The sequence below is a fragment of the Pezoporus occidentalis genome, unplaced genomic scaffold, assembly GCF_034315485.1.
Source record: "Pezoporus occidentalis ecotype Australia unplaced genomic scaffold, CSIRO_AGI_Poc_V1 ctg113, whole genome shotgun sequence".
In the NCBI taxonomy this organism is placed as follows: Eukaryota; Metazoa; Chordata; class Aves; order Psittaciformes; family Psittacidae; genus Pezoporus; species Pezoporus occidentalis.
Window position 1 is genome coordinate 513,197 of NW_026912918.1, and position 15,791 is coordinate 528,987.

The 15,791-nt window shown below is 39.9% G+C and overlaps 1 protein-coding gene across 2 annotated transcripts in view; it reads left to right on the top strand.

The window, feature by feature from the left end:
• DNAH3 (dynein axonemal heavy chain 3) overlaps positions 1-15,791 on the top strand; it is a 69,511-nt gene that overhangs the window by 20,251 nt on the left and 33,469 nt on the right. For both annotated transcript variants that reach the window (XM_062634490.1, XM_062634496.1), the window contains 14 exons: positions 133-256; positions 831-984; positions 2,665-2,809; positions 3,065-3,276; positions 6,200-6,291; positions 6,734-6,848; positions 7,429-7,545; positions 8,795-8,974; positions 10,746-10,882; positions 11,571-11,772; positions 12,681-12,773; positions 13,074-13,184; positions 14,735-14,849; positions 15,250-15,448. In XM_062634490.1, the coding sequence (XP_062490474.1) occupies positions 133-256; positions 831-984; positions 2,665-2,809; positions 3,065-3,276; positions 6,200-6,291; positions 6,734-6,848; positions 7,429-7,545; positions 8,795-8,974; positions 10,746-10,882; positions 11,571-11,772; positions 12,681-12,773; positions 13,074-13,184; positions 14,735-14,849; positions 15,250-15,448 (1,996 nt within the window). The remainder of the gene's footprint in view (positions 1-132; positions 257-830; positions 985-2,664; positions 2,810-3,064; positions 3,277-6,199; positions 6,292-6,733; positions 6,849-7,428; positions 7,546-8,794; positions 8,975-10,745; positions 10,883-11,570; positions 11,773-12,680; positions 12,774-13,073; positions 13,185-14,734; positions 14,850-15,249; positions 15,449-15,791) is intronic.

Below are 15,791 nucleotides of genomic sequence, written 5' to 3' on the forward strand. Positions count from 1 at the left end.
CTTGGAAATGTGTAGCTTCTTAGACAGCTTACTCCTAGATGCAGTTGTAGCTATTTTCCTTACTCTTCACAATGGACATTCTACTGGATCATTGGTTAAAAGGTATTTTCTGAAAGATGTTTTTTATTTTAGATGATGACATACGCCTGAATAGCACAGTTTTCCATTGGCCTAATCAGATTGAGATAATCTTTGATAACAGCAGATCCGAGTTGTCTAACAAGAGGAAGCATATAGAGAAGGCTTTGCTTGAAAGGTATGGTGTTAAGACATTTTCTTTCACTGGGTATTTTTTAAAGAAAATAAAAGTCTCATTATCAGTAAAAGGGAAATAATGTCAAAAAAAGGCAAACTTGGAAGGCAGCTGAGAAAGTAAGAAATAAACCTTTTTATAGTCTTATGGAAATTTCAGGAAAATACTGTTGTTGAGGGTGGATTAGAATATTCCTACTCTTAAATAGGTCTGAAAGGAGGAATTAAGGATGTTGTTAGAATAGTCATTGTTTTTATCTTCGTATGTTGCTTAGTACAGCATTGCAAATAATTTTGCTAGATTATTTTCACTCTTCCTTTATTTCCTCTAGGTAGTAAAGATAGCAAATACAAGTGAACTAAATCAATTTGTAGTTTTGAAAATGATTCTTGAAATCTAATCCTATGAACTGCATAGTATTGCTATAACTGATCAGTGAGTTTTCACTGGCATCTGTATTTACTTTAGTATTGAGAACAGATTTCATTTGACAGTGCCTGTTACAATTAATAAAATATTTGAAACCTGAAGAGACAAAAACCAGAACATTGTATTACCTTAGCTGTCTTTACCTTAGGTGTTCTCAATTTGAGGAAGCTCTTGAAGGTTATAATAGAGAAGTAGAAAGCTTCAAAAAGCGGGGTATGATGACCACAGAAGAAATGAAGAACAACACTGAGAAATTTAAAGAGTTAAACAAGAATCTAAATAATGCAGTAACAGAACATGAGGTTAGTATTTATTAAGTATGGAGTGGTTTGCAATGTGCTGGATGAGCTGAAGTTTGGTTCCTGCCTTTGTTGTTTTCAGGGTTTGGGCCATATAGTATCAAGATGGCTTTAAAATTTCCAAATTCAAAACCATGTGGCAGATATCTCCTTGTCCTTAAATGCTGAGTTGTCCCTACTGCTGAGTAGAAGAGGAAGTTTCTTGGGGGGAAAAAGTTTAAAGTTGAAATACTGGATTTCAGTGTTTCCAAGCAGTAAGTAATAGGAGGATGCTATTCATGGAAAACAGATTTTTTCTGTCAGTGATGGCAGGAGCAGAATGCTAGAGGAGTGACATTTTCCCTGAACCGTGCTTTGTGCTGCTGCAGCTATGTTCTCAGTCCCCCTACTTGTCCTCTAATTAAAACCAAACGTGTTTTGACTATGTGTATCATTTCCAGAAGTTGCCTATAGGTATTAAATATATGTTAGATCACAGAAAGGGATGTTTCAGATGCTAGATGATCAAGACTCCTTAATTCTAGTCAGGGCTCTCCATCTGGTGTACTGTGTGTTTCTAGGTTGAATAGTTTGCCTTAGCTGTGCCTCTGCTGGGAAATGAGAACAGGTACCTTTGAGAGATCTCACAGGCATTGTGAGGATTAATTAATCTTGTAAATCATAGTGAGACAATGAGCTTTCAGCATATATGGAGCCTTAAGGATCAAGATTTTAATTAAGTCCTGCTCAAAAGAGAAAATTGAGCCAATTAAATGAGTTCAGGATTTAGAAAAATTGCTAGTCTTACATATCAACACTAAAATTGATTTAAAGGCATCCAGTATATTTAATTAGTGTGAGTTAAGAGCACTGATACGTTGCTATAGGAAGATCAGAATAAGTAATTGAGTTTCTTAATACATGATCACAATGAGGTCTGTATCCACACAAATTACATGACAATGAGCTTAGAGGATACATGAAGTTAAAAATTATCTTGGAATGTGGATCTTTACATTTCTGTGCCTGCATCAGACACTGAATAATTAAAAGTTTTCTGTAAGGTCTGTTTGCACTGTAAAAGCACAGCCTGAAACTCAGTCTGAATTCAGTGTTTTCATTTCAGAGAGCCTTTCTCTGTGCTTACCTCCCTACCTGTAACATGAAGAAGGGAGTACTTTTTTTAATCTAAATCTTTGCACATTGATTTATACTGTAAAGTCTTTTGGAAAAAAAGCCCATATCTTACCACGAATAAGCACAGCACAGCAATTAGTATCTGTTTTGGTTGGAGCTCCCAGATGTTTCTGTAATAGGAAAATCACAAGTAAAACCAATTCCTGTGAGCTTATATGACCGAGGAGCTTACATCCAGATTTCAAAGTGAGTTGGTAACTTGTGAGCCGTGGTTTCACTGAATACCATGGTACATTATCTTTTTCTAAAATTTATGCAGATTTTTTAATTATTTGAGTAGTAAAAGATACCAACAAATAACTGGGGGTGGGGTGGGGGTGGGGGGGTGGGGTTCAAGAGCATAGTTACCTAATTTACCTAAAATTCACAGGCACAACTCTGCAAATCTGCCTGGCTTTATGACATGTAAAAAAAAAATAAATTCAATATTTCCTATGTAAAAGTTTAAAAAACAGCAGGAATTTTTGATGGAAATAAGATTTTTTTTTTTTTTTTCCTCTCTTAAAGGCTATTAATAAAGAAGAGGAGTTACTTCAGTTGACCAAGAGTCAGTTTCCTCTACTGCAAATTGTAATTGCAAACAAAGAACCCTTTGAGCAACTTTGGACAACAGCATATAGTTTCCATACCAAATCTGAGGAGTGGATGAATGGTGAGGCTTTGGTGTTCATTGATGAAACGTGTAATTTTCTGTTAGTTAAGTAGAAGCTGAAAGGTTCATTAGTTGTGAGAAAATAATTTTCAATAAATAAATGCTGTTAAGCAGTGTGAAACAGTTGTTGACTTCGATTTTGCATTAAAATAATTTTTTGTAACATGATTGGTTTCCAGTTAAAGGAGAATGATTATAAATACCAGTAAATAAACCACCCTGTAAATCTTTGCATTTTTATACTGTTGTATTCAGGATCAATCCAGATGTTGAATGCTGAAGAAATTACTGAAGAAATTGGAAGTATGTGGAGGACTATGTACAAGCTCACTAAGAGTTTTCCAGATCTGCCTCAGCCTAGACGCTTAGCAGAAACTATGAAATTTAAGCTTGATAAATTTAAACTGCATCTTCCTGTCCTGTCAGTTGCCTGCAATCGTGGAATGAGGGAGAGACACTGGGAGCAGGTACTTTAAACTCTGCTGTAACTATGGAAGTATTCTGCCACAGAAACTGACAGTTCAATGCACTATTCCATATATTCCATTCTGTGAAATACAGTAATACTTCTGTATTTCACAATAGGAAGATCCTTTATCCTGTCTGTCCTGGGTTCAGCAGTAGAAGTCATTTTTCCCCTTCTTGGTAGCTGGTGTAGTGCAGTGTTTTGACTTTCAGCTCGGGAACAGAGCTGATAACAAGTGATGTTTTGGTTTGGCCAAGGACTTTGTGAGCCTCATGCTCTGCCAGGGAGGAGGGGAAGCCAGGAGGAAGCAGAGACAGGACACCTGACCCAAACTGACCAAAGAGGTATTCCATACCACAGCACGTCATGCCCAGGATGTAACTGGGAGTTAGCCGGAAGGGCCGGGAGACTGCAGGGCTGGAGGAGGTATCGGTCAGAGCTTGGTCGGGCTGGGGGGGGCGAGTTATCGGTTGGCTGGTGGTGAGATGATGTATTCTCTTCCCTTGTTATTTCCTTTATCATTATTATCATTGGTGGTAGCAGTAGTGATTTGTGTTATACCTTAGTTACTAAACTGTTCTTATCTCAACCCGTGGGAGTTGCATTCTTTTTGATTCTCCTCTCCGTCCCTCCGAGAGCAGGGGGAGGGCAAGAAAAGGGGGGGAAGTGAGCGAACGAGTTACCTGACTGAGTTTAAACCACGACAGTTCTTTTTGGCGCCCAACGTGGGGCACGAAGGGTTGAGATAACGACAGATTTGACTGGATTAATAGTCACTCGTCACAATGCTGATTTATTGGCTCTCACAGTTGTTCTTGTTGATCTCACAGCTTCAGAATGTTGTAACTTACGTAGAGCCGGTATTTGCTGTGTTAGTGTTTATCAAGTGTGGGGCCTGGGCTAAGGTTCTTGTCTCACTGTGCTTTATGGCAATGGCTTGTAATACGGGCGGGCTCCGGCAGCAGGGCGGGACGGACGTGGCCGTGGACTTGTACCTGGCCGTCCGGCTGCTCTTCACCGCCCTGGCCCTCACCCTACTCTCCATCTTCGTGAGGCTGCGGGGAGCCGAGGGGGAGCGGCCCCGGGAGCCGGCGGCAGCCGAACCGGCCCGGGAGAGCGGCCCCGGGGACCGAGCGGCGGCGGGAGCGGGGCCGGAGGCCGCGAGGGGACGGCTGCCGGTGGAGGAGGTCGGGGCGGTCGAGGAGAGGAAGGAGGCGGCTGCCGAGCAGCGGGAGGAGGCGGCGGAGGAGCCGAGCCCCTCGGAAGAGCCGAGCCCCGCGGAGGAGCCGAGCCCCGCGGCCGAGCCCAGCCCCGCGACGGCCGAGAGCATTCCACGGAAGCCGCCCGCCGAGCCCCAGGAGGATGCAGGAGACCACGCAGCATTTCCCAGCAAGGCAGAGGAGGAAGATCTGGACTCGGGAAAAGAGAAGCTGGCGGTGGGAGAGCCGGCAAGCACAGCAGCTACACCAGCCCCAGTGACAAGTACAGCAGCATCAACTGAGAGTTCTGAAGGTTTTGAATGGCCTTTGGGTATCCTTGGGACCTGCCTGCTGATTGTGATGGGGATCAGCATGTTGGCACACACACAGGCTGTGTTCTACCCACAACCATCTTGTCTGATCTCAAAAGTTAAGCAGAGTCAGGTTTGGGTCTTGTCTGGGGTTAGACAACGATATGGGGGGACCAAGAGGTTTTCCCCAAGGCTGGACAGCCAGGAGTGGCAGGGTGTGTGGGACAGTATGGGCAAGTATCTAGTCCACTGGGCCCCTCCAGTGCTTTGGAAGCATCGGAGATGGAAGGCAGCTGTATGGAGTCCCCAGCAACAAGCTGCAGAAACTGCTGAAGGGGACAGTGAATTATTTTGAGCCTGGTGGACCCATGGCACTTCAGGCCATCAGAGCAGAGATGCAACACAGAGATGGACTCATGATCAAGGGGTGGACTTAACAATGGACACTATTGCCCTAGTTATTCACGAGTGTGAACACTGCACACAGTCTCTCCTGCTCTGGAAGACTGTTACAAGAGATGGAGCCTGACATCATGGACCAGATGGACTCAGCAGCTTTATAGGGACTGGTCCATGCACTAAGATAAGAGTGATGGTATATTGAAAATGTGGGATCTGAGCATGACGTGAATGGTATGGAATAAGGGGTGGATAATGTCCTGGGTTCAGCAGTAGAAGTCATTTTTCCCCTTCTTGGTAGCTGGTGTAGTGCAGTGTTTTGACTTTCAGCTCGGGAACAGAGCTGATAACAAGTGATGTTTTGGTTTGGCCAAGGACTTTGTGAGCCTCATGCTCTGCCAGGGAGGAGGGGAAGCCAGGAGGAAGCAGAGACAGGACACCTGACCCAAACTGACCAAAGAGGTATTCCATACCACAGCACGTCATGCCCAGGATGTAACTGGGAGTTAGCCGGAAGGGCCGGGAGACTGCAGGGCTGGAGGAGGTATCGGTCAGAGCTTGGTCGGGCTGGGGGGGGCGAGTTATCGGTTGGCTGGTGGTGAGATGATGTATTCTCTTCCCTTGTTATTTCCTTTATCATTATTATCATTGGTGGTAGCAGTAGTGATTTGTGTTATACCTTAGTTACTAAACTGTTCTTATCTCAACCCGTGGGAGTTGCATTCTTTTTGATTCTCCTCTCCGTCCCTCCGAGAGCAGGGGGAGGGCAAGAAAAGGGGGGGAAGTGAGCGAACGAGTTACCTGACTGAGTTTAAACCACGACACTGTCACATGATAGATCAAGTTTTGAAACTGTAATGGTAGAGGCAGGATCTTCATTGCTTAATAATTTATGGTGGAAAAGCAAATTAGGGCGGTGTATTAGTACTTCCTTAGCATTTATTTCCTGTTGTTTGAGAAGTCTGCTAGAAGCATGCATCCTGATAATACAGTTTATTTTTTACTTTATTTTCAGATTAGTGAAATTGTAGGATGTGAGATCAAACCTGATGAAACTACTACTCTTAAAAACATACTGGATTTTGGACTCTCAAAACATATTGATAAGTAAGAAGCTGACTTTCAGAATTGTGAATTCTCACTTTTTAGACAGTCGTTGTGTTTCGTATGTCAGATACCAAATATTAGTTTGTTTGGGGTTCTTTGTGTGCTGTAAGTACATGCTGTAAACTCAACTCCTTTTATCAAGCTATGGATAGAACTGTCAGTTGTCGTATAGCACAGAGGTACCAAAACCCAGAGTCTTATTCCTAAACCACTTATTTTGCACATTTAAAAATGTCTGTCTGTATGTATCTTCAAATTAATATTAATATCTCTAACTTGGTGAGCCTAAAAGGGTAAAAATATTCCTTTAAATAAGAGTATGATATTATTAACTAACTCATATGAAAGGTAGTCTTGATACACAGCTCTGTCTACAACTGCTTCTTTTGGCTCTTCAGCTGTGTTGCAAAACATTTCAAAGATGTGTTTCATTTCCATTTAGGCTGGAACCTATTGGAGCAGCTGCAAGTAAGGAATATTCCTTAGCAAAAGCAATAGACAAAATGAAACAAGAATGGGCTAACGTGCAGTTCAGTCTGACGAAGTACAGGGGTACTGTGAGTAAACACCAAATCTATATGCATATATTGTGGAAAAGAATTACTTTGATTCTGAATAACAATTGAGAAATAATGGAGTATTAGAGGCTGATTCATTGTGGTATGATGGAAAGTGGTATCATATCTCAGAGCCTGGGCAAATACATATATTGCTATATATCCTTGTATTTGGACCTAAGTATCTGTATAACTTGTGATCGCAACATATTCATCCTAACAAATCTGTAAGCCTGCGAGCTTCTCCAGTGTCATAAGGGAAGCTGGACTGGTAATGAAATTTTAACTTGCCTGGAAGAAACAGGAACCACAGTGCAAAAGATTGAGTCAGAAGTCACCAGCATCCCTGGCTAGCTTCCCATTCACAAAACAACTTATCTCTTGACCTTTGACACAGAGATTTATAGTATGTATATTTCATATTTTCAAACATGTTGCAGGCTTTCTCAATGCCTTGCTGCTTTCCTAGATTCAAGCATAATGGAGAAGGGGGAAACAGGAAGCTGAATGAGTGTGAGGTTGAAGAGCAGTGAAATAAAGCAACTACTATTTGTCTTGTCAAAATGTGATGTATTTACAGGACACCAACATCCTGTCAGCAGTTGAGGACATCCAGCTTTTGCTGGATGATCACATTGTTAAAGTTCAGACAATGTGTGGCTCTCCCTTCATCAAACCAATAGAAGCTGAATGCCGGGTAAGGAAAAGCTGGTTTGAGCTTGCAAGTCTCATAATATGCTTTCCTGAAGTGCTTTAAGATATTTTGGCATGATAAGAAGTTACATAGTTTTAAGCTGTTTCTAAGAACACACATTCATATTTTTCTTCAAGAGCTTTGAATTTTAATGGTTTCCAGACAAAGGTATGTAAAGCTTGCTTTACAACTAAAGAAATTTGCTAATCTAGGCATTATAAGCATCAGGTTTTTGTTGAATGTCTGGGGAATGGGTCAGTCGATTTAAACAAATCCTGCTGCATTGTGTAAAAAGGCATAGGTCTGTCAGTTATAAGAGATAATTTATTTCTAATCCCCTGGTATTGATCCATAGAAGTTTCAAAGTCTTTTTAGCTGTCCTACTCTTTTGTAAACATGTAGTCTTTGTTAAAGATAATGGATTTCTAATAGGAAGGCTATGCAGAAAGCAGACTTCTTTCCCATCAGTATTTAATACCAATTTTTCTGGCCTAATAGTGGTGATTTGTAAGCAATGCTGAGACCTAAATTCTATTATTTCCTGTGGATTTTAGCCAAATTGTAGGTAAAGCTGAGTTCTGTTTTCCAGTAGAGCTGGTGAAATGAAAGGGAATGGTTAATACAGAGCTATCTTAACAGTCTTCATGTACCTCTTGCAGAATAATGAACAATATGGGCTGTTTTCTTCCTGCAGTATATTCCCTTGCATATCTCTTACACTGCAGACTGTCAAAGTCACAAAAGCAATGCTGTCTGAAATTTTTATTCAGAATCTTTCTCTATTTTTAAAACAGATTTGTTCTGCTAGAGTTGCATGAAATAGCTTTTTTAGGAGTCCAAAAGTTGAACCAACTCTTTGTAGGGCCTGTGAATTGATGTTTGCTCAGTTTGCTGAATACTTTATAAAGCTTTTATCTTTTCATTGCTGATAAGATAGAATGCACACAAGTAGAATTAAAAGAAGAGATTCTGGACTGGCATGCCGCTCATCTCTGTATTTCTTAAGCAGCTCTCTCACAAATTACTGTAAAAAGTGCTAGCAAAAGAATTAATGTGTTGTTTGTAAGAAATATTCAGATGTTTATTAGTGTTGGGGGTTTCTTAAAGTTTCTCCCTCCTTTAAAATTGTTTTTTTTTTTTTTATTTTATTTGTTTGTTTCCTTTGAAGCCAAACAACTTACGCTTTTTGATTCCTCAGTGTAGATTATTTCTTGATAGAATTTTGCTTAAATATTTAATGTTTTCATTACAGGCTTGGGAAGCTAAACTGTGTTTAATACAAGATATTGTAGATAGCTGGTTAAAATGTCAGGCAACATGGTTGTATTTGGAACCAATTTTTAGTTCAGAAGACATTATAGCTCAAATGCCTGAAGAGGGCAGAAAGTTTCGGATTGTGGATTCATGTTGGAAGGACATTATGGCACAAGTGGTAAGTGCTTGCCTTTAATTAAGCATGTATTTTTATGCCCATCTGGTAACATGATTATTACTATCATGAAGATATACAGGCTTTTCTGGAGTTAGATACTTGTATTTAAATCAGAAGAAGGTATAATACGGCATGGAAAACCCTTACTAAAGCACACCAATATCTGATCTTGCAGTAAAAGTGGTTTATTGTATCGTTATTGCTTCAAGCATTCTACTTTGGATACAGTTAGATTTTGCATGTGACTTTTAAGCAAAATAAAATGTATATTTTGCTTAAATTATTACTGCAATAAATGTGGGGTTTTTTTGCATATTATTTTTCTCTAATATGTGGTGGCATGGGTATTTGAAACTTAGGTGAATGTGTACTGAGATGGCACTGTGTCAGGATAAGATAATGGGGATTGCAAGTGCAATTGGCTATTCTGTCAAGTTCCCTAACTGAGAAGTTGGGTAAAAGGACACTACCTGGTAGTGTAAGCTGAGATATTTGTCAAAAAACATTTGGAGTGTGTAATTGTATGATAAAGGTGTTGAAATAATAGAACTAAATAGAAGTTGAGACCTGTCTAACAGCTCAGACTCTGTCAATGATGAAGCCCATTCAGAAATAGGTGTATCCTTTCAAATTAAGGGGAATGTTATCAGAAATTAAAAATGTGACCAAGATAGCAAGAACAGAGAATAACTGTCATAGAATCATAGAATAGTTAGGGTTGGAAAGGACCTTAAAATCATCAAGTTCCAACCCCCCTGCCATGGGCAGGGACACCTCACACTAAACCATGCCACTCAAGGCTCTGTCCAACCTGGCCTTGAACACCGCGAGGAATGGAACAGTCACAACTTCCCTGGGCAACCCATTCCAGTGCCTCACCACCCTAACAGGAAAGAATTTCTTGTTGTATCCAATCTAAACTTCCCCTGTTTAGTTTTAACCCATTACCCCTTGTCCTATCACTACAGTCCCTAATGAAGAGTCCCTCCCCAGCATCCTTATAGGCCCCCTTCAGATACTGGAAGGCTGCTATGAGGTCTCCACGCAGCCTTCTCTTCTCCAGGCTGAACAGCCCCAACTTCCTCAGCCCGTCTTCATACGGGAGGTGCTCCAGTCCCCTGATCATTCTCATGGCCCTCCTCTGGACTTGTTCCAACAGTTCCATGTCCTTTTTATGTTGAGGACACCAGAACTGCACACAATGCTCCAGGTGAGGTCTCACAAGAGCAGAGTAAAGGGGCAGGATCACCTCCTTTACCCTGCTGGTCACGCCCCTTTTGATGCAGCCCAGGATACAGTTGGCTTTCTGGGCTGCGAGCGCACACTGAAGCTGGCTCATGTTCATTTTCTCATCAACCAACACCCCCAAGTCCTTCTCCACAGGGCTGCTCTGAATCCCTTCTCTGCCGAACCTGTAGCTGTGCCTGGGATTGCTCTGACCCGCATGTCATGTACTGTAGCTCTGTTTGACAGAACTTATTTGTGAATGGAGAAAAATGTAACAAGCTCAATAAACAAGAGCAAGTAACAAAGATTTTAACATCTGTGGGTATTTCCTTATTTCATTATTTTCTGTAAGGTTCAAATTGGTAAAAGTGACAGTCTCAAAACAAAACAGTCAAATATGCATATGTATTTAATAAAGTGAAGGCACAGTACAAAGAAGAGTATCTAGCTTTTTAGACTCCTGCAACATATGTGATTGATGATAATAATTTTAATGTACAAACCTACTGTGAGCAGTTTTTACTGTGTAATTATTTTTACAAAGGTGAAGAGCACAAAGGTACTTGTAGCAACTGAACAACCCATGATGTTAGAGAGACTTCAGGAAGCAAATGCCCACTTAGAAGATATTCAAAAGGGGTTGAATACTTACTTGGAGAAGAAAAGATTATTTTTCCCAAGGTAAATTAATTAAACAGGCCTAAGTTAGAGAGAAAAAGCCAAAAGCTCTTTCAAACCATCTCTATTGAACTGAAAAGTCTCATTGTATAAACATGTGGGGAACAGTCCCATGCAACAAAAAATGAAAACCTGTTCTTCAGACATAGTTTGCCTCAGATCTAGTTGAATTTGAAATGCAATAGGCAAATAGACAAAGGTGGGAAGGCAAAATCTGTCTAGCACAGTGTAAACTTACAATCAGAAAGACATTATCACTTATAGGACATTTTTGAAGGAACTTGCTACCTTCCCATGACTGATTTGCAATTATTTCTCTGCCCTATCCTACTTAGTTGTGCAGAGGTGTGTGATGCATAGGAGTTATATATGATTATGAGGAATAGAATTCTATGTTTTTACAAGGTACTTACTGGCTGCATAGATATATATATGGTTTTTCCTTTATGAGTTTGAGAACCCCTCTTTCTTCCTCTGCATAAAATGATGATTATATTGAAATTCTGAAAAAACAAGCGATGAGTTTTGTAATGTTCAAAATTGCTGAAGACAAAGGATTTCAGATAATAATTTCCTCTCTGTTATACTAGTGTCTTAAGCAACATAAAACCAATTTCATCTATCTTGCCTTAATTAATGAAAAGTTTGATTACTTGAAAGTGCATGATTATTAATTGTACTTTTCTAACAGATTCTTTTTCCTGTCTAATGATGAGCTACTTGAAATACTGTCTGAAACAAAGGATCCCCTTCGAGTGCAGCCACATTTAAAGAAGTGTTTTGAAGGAATTGCTAAACTGGAATTCATAGACAAGCTGGAGATCGTAGGCATGACCAGTTCAGAGAAAGAAACTGTTCCTTTCATAGATAAAATCTATCCAGCAAATGCAAAAGTAATTTTAAAAATATATACATCTTTTACTATAGGATATTAAATTAATACTTTGCTTAAAGTGTATGTTTTTGGTGAATGAAGTTTAGAAGACTTCAGATCATGAAAGGTGTTTAGAAAGTGAGAGTGCAGACTGGTATTCTAGAACAAAAAGGATTTGCTAGAAAAAGGAGAAGACATACCAAGTTTGTGGTAAATTCCTCTAGGCACTTTCCTGCAGCTTTATACACCTACTACTTTTAAGATGTAAATAGATAGATAAATAAAGATGTATATACACACATGTGTATAATCCAAGCTCTCTATATACATATATATCTAACATTGCACAGCATAGCTGAAACACAGAAAAATGAGGGAAATGATGGCTGGCAGTGAAGGATCAGAGCATTAGTTCAAAAGGGATCTGGGTAGAAATAGCAGCATTGTAAGTTTTGAAAAGTATCTCAGTTCCATCTTTTTTCTGCTATTCTCAGTGTGAAGGTATGGAGCTGAATTGCTCTTTCATCATTGAGATGAAAAGTGGGGCATGTTGTGAGTTAAAAGATACCCTTTTTCTCTTAACCCTCCAGGAATAAAACCTGGAGGAAAAATGCCCTGGGTTAAAATGACCAAGCTTGACTGACCATGCAATCTGTAATCTGCATTTCTGTGTGTGTTTATATGAAACATATCCAGTTATTTCTTAAACTGGATTGTCTTTAGTTAACTTGATATGCCTGTCTTCAGACAGTGTTAAACTGCAGTACTGCCTTTCAGAATTTGGGAAATTTCAACCTTTTTTCCTCCTATATACCACACCCAGATCAGTAGAAAGCATATTTAAGCATATTTCAAAGAAAATGTCTTTCAAGAGGAATATAATCAGGAAATGTGTATTGACTCTTGACTGGTTTTCTTTTTTTGAAGGGCATGGTAGAAAAATGGCTTTTGCAAGTAGAGGAAATGATGCTGGCCAGTGTAAGACAAGTTATTGAAAATGGCATAGGAGGATATATCGAGGTAATTGTTCCTGAATTAGAGAATAAAATAGATCTCACAAACAACTGTATGTGAACAGGTTGCTGAAATTCTTAGCCAGGGAAACTCATTTGAAGCTAAGCAGAAATCAGCTATCCTTGTTCAGGAGTATCAGTGTGATGTTTTAACTCTGAACTTCTTGAATAAAAGCTATTAAAGCTTTCCATGTTGATTCTCATCTATTTACAGCATGAGACATTTTGACAAGTAATTGTTATCAGTGCCTGTAGTCTGCTGTGTTTATACAACTTCCTATGTCTGGCACGAGTCTTTTTGTTTAAGGTTCCTCGAAAAACATGGGTACTTCAGTGGCCTGGACAGGTGGTTATTTGTGTTTCATCCATTTTCTGGACAGAAGAAGTGTCTGAGGCTATAAGGAAAGGAACTTTACCAGTAAGATTTTCTTCTACCTTTATATTTCTAAGCACTAAAATCTGACTAATTAATAAAAACGCCTTCTAGGAAAGAAGATCCTCACTCACACCGTATTGCAATTTACTCATATAGTGTGCTTAATTTTGTGTTTCATTTTTTCTTGTGTCTTAGTGGGAGCTTGTTCTCATTTACTTTGATGTGTATCAGAATTCCCACTGAAGGGAATAGTATTACTTTATTTAAAAGTAATACTGATGTAAATTAAAGTACCAAACAAAAAGGGATAGACTGTTGTTAAACGCTATGTATTTGGATTTGTAACTTTTGTCTTCACGTGTGAAGCTTCCTGGAAAGCTTCTGACAGAATGGCCCAGTTATTTGCCTGGTTATTGTTAGGTTCTCCTGGTGATAAAGGTGCAGCAGCCAAGTCTGTTATGTGCTCTTGTGTGTTTGTAGTGTCTCTGTCATCACAATGGTTTTAAGTATCACTTCATTGAGGCTAATCAGATGCATGCTCAAGTCATAGAAATAATTTCTTACTAATTTGGTAGGCTTATGTCTGATCCTTATGGAGCTAGGTGGATGAGAATTTATTTGGGAATTAATTCTGTCAACAGTGTTTGGGCTTCTTTCTAAATGTGGAAATAGAAAAAATTTAATAAACTTTACATCAAATTTTAATATTTAACATTTTAATATTAGCTCTTTGTTTCTGGATCCTTACTGATTATCTTACTGATTACTTATACCTGGATCCTAACTTCCCTTTGTTATTCCGGTGGTGAGGCACTGGAATAGGTTGCCCAGGGTGGTTGTGAATGCTCCATCCCTGGCAGTGTTCAAGGCCAGGTTGGACGAGGCCTTGGGTGATACGATTTAGCGTAGGGTGTCCCTGCCCACGGCAGGGGGTTGGAACTAGATGATCTTAAGGTCCTTTCCAACCCTTATGATTCTATGATTTAATACCAGTTGAAGATCTTATTCCGCATACCCCATCAGAACTGAAAATATGTATTACTTTCAAAGAAAATATCCTGAACAATCCATAGCTTAAGAAAAATGAGAAAGAAGCACAGAACAGTGAATCACAGGACATAAGGGATCTGTTGACATCATGTAGTCCAACCCTTGTTTAGGGCAGGGCAGACTAAACCTGGTTGCTAATGGACTTGCTCTCGTATGCTTAAACCTGTCTTCTATGGGAGATCTGAAAACTGGAAGAGCACTCCAGATGTGGTGTCAGCAATGCTGACTAGAGGGAAGGGATTATCACCTCCTTTGACCTGTTGGTAGTGTTATTCCTAATTCAGCCAAGGATGCTGTTGCTTTTCTTAACCTCTAGGGCACACTTACGTTCACCTTCATGTCCACCAGCACCCAGGTCCCGTTCTTCATTACTGCTTTCCAGCTACTTGGCCACCAGCATGTACTGGCACATGAGGTTATTCCTTCCCAGAGAGAGGACTTCTGTTGAACTTTGCGAGCTTCCTGTCTGCCTGTTTCTCCAGGAGCTTAGGAACTGCTAGCTACAGCATTACCTTAATGCCTGTGTTCTGTTTCTGTGACAGGATTTCTTGGAGAAGAGCAATCAACAAATTGGGGACATTGTTGAGTTAGTGAGAGGACAGCTGTCCAGTGGAGCCCGGCTGACACTTGGAGCTCTGATTGTTATTGATGTGCATGGTAAATGTGCAGTTGCTGGTCCTTCTGTTACATCTGGGCAGTGCCGCTATCGTTATTTGGGTGAACTATTTGAAAGAGGCAGCTAAAATGCTTTCTCTAACTTGAAACAACATTTACACTGTTTTTACAGTGTCTGTGGGCAAATGCACGCTGTTCTGTCCTGCACAACTATCTGCTGTCTGCTTAGAACAGGTACTGGAGTCTAGGACAAATTAAGCTGATTCTCTGCACTAAACAGATGCAGACTCTTTCCTAACATGAAAGCCAGCCTACTACTTTAAATGTTAATTTACGCTTACATAGCTATAAGCTATATAGCATATAAAACAACTTATATGTTGTTTTAAGTAAACTAACAGAAGTGTTTATAGTTTTTGAAATAATGTCTCTTACTCTTCAGCTCGTGATGTGGTTGCAAAATTGGTTGAAGACAGAATCACAGATCTGAATGACTTCCAGTGGATTTCTCAGCTGAGATACTACTGGGAAGAGAAGGATGTAATAGTGCGAATGATTACAACAGAAGCCAGATATGGTTATGAGTATCTGGGCAATTGTCAGCGTCTGGTTATAACCCCCCTAACAGATCGATGTTATAGGTAAAGTCATGTTCTCTGTGAATAATGTTTTCATTTGGGGGGCTTATCTGTATTTACTTTCATTTGTTATAGTTAATAATTGTAGGCACCCCAGCAGCTAAGATTTTCCTGTAGGTTTTGGAGGCAAAACTTACGTATCTTCTTTGCCCAAATATGGTAAAATATTTACAATGTATAGGTTTTTACCCCATGTCATTGTTTAAAGAGTGAGAGTCTGTCGTGTCCAAGAATGTGCTTCTGAAAACAGTTGTCAGATCATGATACTGGAATTGTAAAGAATTCTACAGTAGCAGTGGTCAATTATTTTATTTGAAATAAGACATACAGGTAGGGTATGCCTGCC